At 33.3% G+C, this 7,967-nt stretch overlaps 1 protein-coding gene across 1 annotated transcript in view; it reads left to right on the forward strand.

Annotated features, from left to right (window-relative positions):
- TOR1AIP1 (torsin A interacting protein 1) overlaps window positions 1-7,402 on the forward strand; it is a 39,112-nt gene extending 31,710 nt beyond the window's left edge. Inside the window, 2 exon segments of the mRNA XM_012728918.1 lie at window positions 2,413-2,469; window positions 5,130-7,402. Coding sequence (XP_012584372.1) covers window positions 2,413-2,469; window positions 5,130-5,920 — 848 coding nt within the window. The 3' untranslated portion in view covers window positions 5,921-7,402.
- The last annotated feature ends 565 nt before the right edge of the window (window positions 7,403-7,967 follow it).

The raw sequence follows: 7,967 nt of genomic DNA on the forward strand, positions 1-7,967 counted from the left end.
GTGTGTACATGTACGCATACACAATGGCAGGGCTGTTGGATCATATGGTATTTCCATTTATAGTTTTATGAGGAGCCTCCATACTGTTTTCCGTAGTGATTGCAATAGCTTATAGTCTCATCAGTGATGTACAAGGGTTCCCTTTTACCCACATCCTTTCTATGTACCTCATTTTTTGTATATTTTTTGATAAACACCATCCTACCAGGTGTGAGGTGATACCTAGTATTACCTCATTGTTATTTGGATTACATATTTCATTGTGTTTTTTAGTTTAATCCCATGTCTATTTTTGCTTTTGTTGCTTGTTCTTTAGGTACTTTATCCAAGAAATTATTGCCAAGACTAAAGTCAATAGATACTTTCCCCATATTTTCTGGAAGTTTTATCATTTCAGTTCTTATATTTAAGTCTTTAATGCATTTTGAGTCAATTTTTGTCTATGGCATAAGGTTCCAATTTTATTCCTTTACAAATGAATATTGAGTTTTCCCAGCACCATTTATTTGATAAAACCTTTCCCTTATTATGTTTCCTTTCCCTCTTTGCATATTCTTGGTACCCTTGTAGAAGACCAGTCGACCAAATTCATGAATTTATTTCTGGACTCTGTTCTCTTCTATTGGTCTATTTGTCTCTTTTTATACCAGCACCATACTATTTTTATTACTCTAGTTTTGTACTATCCTTGGAAATTAGAACATACATTACCTCTAGCTTTGTTCTGTGTGCTAAAAATTGCTTTGGATATTTGGGGACTTTTGGTTCTATCTGAATTTATGATTATTTTCTATTTCTGTAAAAAATGCCACAGATTTTTGATAGGAATTGCAATGAATCTATAGCTTGATTTCCGTAGTACGGGCATTTTAATAATAGTCTACAACCTTTGAAACTGGGATGTCTTTCAATTTATTTGTGGTAGCTTTAATTTCTTTTGTCTTTTTCTTGCTTTTCTGTTCTCTTTTTGTTACTTTTAAAAACTTTTTTCTTTGCAATAATTTCTTTCATTGGTATTTTATAGATTTCAGTATACATGTCTTTCACCTGCTTGGTTAAGTTAATCCTTCAGTATTTTATTCTTTTTGATGTTAATTTTATATGCTGTGAATGTTAGGAATATTACAACATGTTATGTTATAAATATTTTGCCACTCTTATAATACCATCATAGTGTTTCTCTTCATATCATTTTCATATTTTATTTCATTTGATCTTTACAATGATGGAACTAGGTATTCAAGATAAATATTAACTAATAAACTATTTTTTAAGTAATACTTTGACAACTTAACTTAGAAGATTCATATGGTGACATTTCTTGGGCTAAGCTAGTAATTGTAAAACAGTATGCCTTGAGAGTTAAGGTTGATGTCATTTGGCTGTATTTGGGGCTCTTTGTCATAAGAACAAAAATAAGACTCTTTTTGTATCTTAATAACACTGCTAATTTTATTCTTTTAGTAAAATTGGAATTCCAAATAAAAATTGTTGATAAACATCAGAAAGATAATTTATATATACAAAATTGTCAAATTCCAGGCTTTTTATCGATAGCAGTATTGGTAAATATAGGTTATATGAATGAGTAACTCACACTCTACTTTCTGAACCAGGTCTTGCTGTTATTTAGATATTAAAATCTATAGATATGGCAAAAAGGAAGAATGGAAAAAGGAAAAAGTTGTGATTGTTTTTAATTTATTCTGTGAGTAATTTTAATTTATTTTGAGTTAGAACAATTTGAAATTAAAGTTGTAAGGATTATTTTTTTGAGATCAATTTAGCCATGAACCTAAAACAATTACTTGTGTATTAACAGAAATAGCAAAAGGTATTTTTGGTGTCATTTTTTTAAATGTTACTGTTATTTGTGATGGTCAGAAGCACCAGAAGAAATGTTTGAATCCGTTTGAGGCAGAAAATAAAGAGAATTAAGTTAACCTTTACATCAAACTACCCTTTCAGATAGCTCAATAGTCCATAATTCATATTTTGTTTTTTTCCTCTCTACAGCATCACCACCAGGCAAGAGTTCAGTATATGACAGTTTTTCAGATGGTATAGTGTTTATTTTTATTATAGTTGTGTTTTTCCTTCTTTCCTTAACTTTGTTCCAGAAATGTTCATCAATCCCATTAAATAATTTGGATGAAATACTTTAAGGTTTTCTCACAAAACCAATGTATTAAGAGTATGCTTTGTCTAGACCACTACATGTGACAAATAACCAAAAAGAAAATAGGTTTATGTTTCAAGAAACTTTCAGTCTAATGGGCACTTGGATAATCAGCTTTTTCTCCTCATTCTGGATGGTCTCTGGCTTAGGTGGTAGAACTTGTATTTTCTTTCTTTATTGGGAATATTTAAGTTATGTAACTTTAATTGATAGTCTTTAATTTTTCCTATTAGATGACAGCATACAGAAATCAGAGGTTGGCAATCAGTCTCCATCAACCTTCAGCCAGTGTAAGTTTGTCCAGTTTTTATTGAGCAAATGTCTAAAACTGGTGATTCATAATTGCTTTTCATCTTTTGACAACAGAATGCTCTGATTTGAAAATTTTAAGGCACTACAGAGGAAAAAAAGTACATATTTTACTGGCAGTAAAATTTTTATTGGATAAACTCTATGGACAATTTCTGACTTTTGATTTTCCCCTTTACTTTTCCAGTAAGACCAAAAGTAAAAGTTAATAAGTAAAGTTGCTAATATTAACCAAGGGAACCTTAGTAAATCAAAAGAAAGAGTACACGTAGCATGACACAATAGAATTACTATGAGTTTAGACTCCACAGATCTGTATTTTAATTAGATTGAACCACATACCTTCTGTATGCCCTTGGGACAAATCTTTCGTTCTCTAAGCCTGTTTATTACCCTGAAACCAAGAACTCTCAGGCTTTTTTTAATCTTAGTATTGCTTTCTACTAGCAAAATAAACAAGTCTTTCAAAGAACTTTATTTTTCTTTGATATTGGTTACACCTATCTATATTTATCTGGATATTAAAACCAAAAATTTTAATATTTATTTTGAAATAATTTAGCAGGAGTAACAGGTAGCTTTGAATTTCTCCTAGTTTCTTTAATGAATAAAATGGAGCTGGATTCTTATATATGCTTCTGTAGTCAGTTACAACATATTGTTTTGGTGACAGTACCTGTAGACAGTACCCAGCTTTATACAGATATGTAGAATTTTAGTAGTCTTCATATAGTCCCTTTTGATGTTCTGTAAAACTAAGCAAGTAGTTTCTTAAATGTATTAAAATGTGAGATTTGGTGCTTTTTTAAAAAGATTCATTTATGCATACAAGAACTGGGGTAAAGGCCAGAGGTGTGTGGGGCAATGGGGAGCAGTGAGAGGATTCTCCAGAGACAGAGTGGGGAAGATCTACTGAAATACACTGCTGAGGAGAGCAGTGAGAGAGATAGGAGAGGTCTGCTGTGCCATATATGGTTCAGCACCCTGGCTAGGTGATAGAACTCAGGTTGCAGTGGCTTGTGATAGCTTGATAGCCCTTTGTCTTTAACCTCCATACCACCAGGGAGGCCCTCACAGTCCTACTTTTCACTTGAATGTTTGAATTTTATAATTGCAACAAATATTGTCAGTAGTTTTCCTAGTAGTAGGTTTCCTTTGATCATTTTCAAGTAAATGTCTGCCCCAAATATGCAAGTCTGACTAACCATAGTTTGTCTCTTGTTCTTTCAAGTAAAAAATTCTTGGAAAAAGCACTAGTTCAATTCACAGTTCAGTTGCACAAACTTCTTCCTAAGACAACCATTGAAGTGTCCTATGCAGCAAAAGTCCTATAAGTACTTCCTGTTTCTTTACCCAGAGCATTAAAATTTGTAGCAGAGGTTAAGTTTTAATAAATAATTTCAACTGCTTCATAGATTTTCTTAAGTGAAACTGACCTTGAATACATGACCATGGAGAATACAAAGACTCTACTGTATGTTAGTACAGTTTGGTGCCATTGCTGTATGGTTCATGCTCAGGCATTAGTTGTTTTCCCACTATGGCATTTTTCACTATCTGTATAAATATCACCATTGTAGAAAAAAGTAGGAGTATTGCTTTACTTCCTGGACCCCCTTGAAAGAGCCCCAAGGTACTCCTGATCACTCGTTGAGAATTACTACTCTTAATAGGTCACTGTGCAATTATTAGCCTAAAGCAGTCAATAAATAAACAGCATAAAAGTATATATTAAATTTTGTGTTATGAAATGAAGTGATATAAGAGGAGATGCTTGATAAATGGGAAAAATCAGATAAATATAAATTATTTGCCAATGATAATATTAATTAGGAATTAAATTTTACCAGAGTTAACTTGAATCATACAAAAGATAGGCGTTCTCTGTAGTTAAAGGGACATACTATTACACTGTATAGAATATTTTCACTTGTAATGCATCCTTTTCCTTTTATATACTTCAGAAAAATGCACCTTTAAATTAAGCATGTGAACTCTGTTCCAAATCAAAACATTATTTTATGAAGTGTCTTTCATTTATCTCCCCTACATTAGCAGTAATAGTGATGATGGTTGTATATTATAAAATGTGCTCATTCTCACTTGTGCATACCTTTTTTATATATTTAAATTCTACTTTTTCCTCTAAGACTTATTATTCTTACATTGAAGAGATATGTATATATATTCACATTTATACTCAGAACTGAAAATCCTTGAGAGTGAAATTTTCTTGAGACTACAAATTAAGTAAATTGTCACATTCCTCCTTAAATTCCTTCCTCTTTTATCTAATTTTTATAAATATCAATATTGGCTTTAAAAGTTAGTTGTCCTCAGGCCCTCCCTGGTGGCATAAGGGGTTAAAGCACATCACTGTGAAGCTACTGCTTCAGTGTATGTTCAATCCCTGCCCCAGAGGTGACCCACATGGTGCAGCAGACCTCTCCTGACCCACCCGCTGCTCCTGTCAGGTCTGCCTGTTCTGCTCCCCACTGTCTCTGGTGAATCCTCTCACTGCCCCTGCAACTTTGACCTATACCCCAGTTCTGTAAGCACAAATATTCTTTAAAAAAAAAAAGTTGTTGCCCTTAAACCTAAGGAAATAATATTTGTGTCTGTTATTCATTTTCTTCCTCAGCAAAAGTGAGTGGACAGCCCCAAAATGCAACTTATGTCAGTATGAAATGGTTGTTGATATTATTTCTTATTGCATTTTTGCTACTTTGGAGTTTTTGGTTTAATCCTCGTGAGGTAGAAACAACTACTGCTGTCCAAGTGTTCCAGAACAAGATGAAACAACTTATGAATAAATACCAAGGTCAAGATGAGAAGCTGTGGAAAAGGAGCCTAACATTCCTGGAGAAACATCTTAATAGCTCCCAGCCTCGGCGTCAACCTGCTATCTTGCTGCTCACTGCCGCCCGAGATGCTGAAGAAACACTCAGGTGTCTGGGTGAACAAATTGCTGATGCCTATTCTTCCTTCCATCGTGTCAGTGCCATCCGGATTAATGGGGCAGGCAAAGCTACTGAAGACAGTGATACTGTCAAACACGAGGTAGATGAACAACTGAGCAATGGATTCAAAAATGGCCAAAATGCAGCTGTGGTACACCGCATCGAGTCATTGCCTGCAGGCTCTACCTTGATCTTCTATAAGTATTGTGACCATGAACATGCAGCCTTCAAAGATGTAGCTTTAGTCCTGACAGTCCTGTTGGAAGAGGAGACACTTGAAGCCAGTCTAGGCCTAAAGGATATTGAAGAAAAAGTGAGGGATTTCCTCAGAGTCAAGTTTACCAACTCTAACACACCCAGCTCCTACAATCATATGGACTTTGACAAATTGACTGGGCTCTGGAGCCGAATTTCTCATGTAGTTCTGCCTGTGCAACCTGAACATGACCTGAAAAGGGGCATCTGCTTTTAAGGGGTAACATAAAAGAAAATCATGTTTCAAGTTGTGAGAATGTTCAAATTTCCTAATTAGAGATGGACTCAGAGCTCTTTTTGAAAGAACTGTTTTTTTTTTTTTTAAGGAAATTAATTTCTTATGTCAAGATAGGAAAGCCTTTATTCAATTTAATTATCTGTTATTGGAGAAAGAATCATTTTCCTATGTCCATTGAGAGCTCTGTTAATGGTTATCTGAGGACTATAAATTATTTCAGTTCCATAGAGAATCTATTTAGATTCTGGGTTGAATCATTATTGCTACCCATGGGAAGGATTAGGGTCCTTCCAATGAATCTTCCCAATTTTGTAACTTAGATTTTTCAGTTTGTTGAGTTACTAGTAAGTCAGCTCCCTAAATGCAGCCATGGGTTTTCCCATTTTGTTCTCTTTTACATCTTTTAGATGTTAGTTCCTTAGTCAGCTTCTGCTTAAGGAGCAAACGTAATGAAAGTTCAACTGAGTGTATATTTGGATTTTTTTTCTTTATTTTTGGAACTTGGGGAGAAGAAAACAAGGGGAAAATGAGAAATTGTGATGTGAAGGCTAACGTGACCGGAAGTGTTCAAGATGAAATGTTAAAGTGAGCCACTGAGATTTAAGTCAATCATACGTAGTTATTTGAACCCCATTCTCAGTGATTTCTTTTGGGATTTGTTTTTTGCATGTCCTTTTTCTTTAAAAAAAAAAAAGTTTAGTCCTTCCCCTTAGGAGAATGCTTTTGAAGCATGTTTATCACAGGGGTTAGTAGACTTGCTTATTCAGTTATTCAGTTAATTTGGACATAACCTGAAGCATTTGTTTGAATTGAGAAAATAATTTCAGGAATTGGTAAACCATGTTAACCAACATTCCTGAGCTGTTGAAGAATGATTTCATTTTCTGAGTGTCCATCTGTTGCAGTCAACTTCTGCTTAAAGGAACAAAAGTAATGAAAGGTCATCTGGGTGTGTTTGAATGCTCTCATAATAGCTAGATTTACTATGCACATGATAAATCTTACTTAAGAGTGCCTCAAGCCAAAAAGAGAGTAAAAATTACCATATATGAGGAATATTAAAAATGTGTAGTGTACATTTCTGTACTCTAGTTATTTCAGTTGTAACTTTGCATCTACAGCTAGGCTTTCATATCAGCTACTTGGTTTTTTTTAGAATCTTAAAATTCTAGATATACTTTTTTTTTGATCAACAAACCTATAAGTGAAAATACTGTTGATAAAGTACCATAACCAGTCATTGACTTTATAATTTTGAAGATCCCATCACTGGTAGTAGAATGTGGTATAGTTTCCTTCAACTAAGGACTACCAGTAGTCATATATTTATACACCTTATTGTAAATTGTTCCTGTCAGAGTCAGGTCATCTGGTTTATAGAGGATTCTAAAACAAAAGTTTTTTTTTAAAAACTTATTTTATAACGTATATATTATATAATGAAACAAATTTTTTATTAAATGTTTCACTGACCAAAATTATTTTAAAGTAATTGATTTTACCTACATCTTTAAGGAAAAATAATTGTAATAGCTGATCTGTCTGTAAATTACTTCAAAAGCTATTTTAGTAATTTAAATAAATTTACTTTCTTGGTTTGTACTCTGTGTTGTAAACCTAATTGATTCATAAATTTTTTTTGTACTTAATCCTAGAGTTTTCTTTATTCTTGAACAATGTTAGTGATTTCTGGTAGGAGAAATAAAGTCCAAAGAATCAGAGCCATTACAAGTACCTTGGGTAGAAATGGGGTTGCCATGTTTTTTTCTCTTCCAGAAAATTGAAACTGTCACCAAAATGGAAGTAATTTAGGTATTCCCAACTTAGCAAACACTACAGCATTGTTTCTCAGATTTCATTCTAAGCTCCGTAAAGAGACTTTTTCTTGTTTGTTTTTTTTTTTTGTCTAATTGCCCCATAAATTTTAATACACCAAACACTTCACATTTGTTTATGGACTGTTTATATTTTTGTACTTTATAATACATGAGCACTAACTTTTTCTTTTCCCCAAGAACTAATTTTG

Source organism: Condylura cristata, unplaced genomic scaffold (assembly GCF_000260355.1).
Source record: "Condylura cristata isolate star-nosed mole 26May11 unplaced genomic scaffold, ConCri1.0 scaffold00024, whole genome shotgun sequence".
Taxonomy (NCBI): domain Eukaryota; kingdom Metazoa; phylum Chordata; class Mammalia; order Eulipotyphla; family Talpidae; genus Condylura; species Condylura cristata.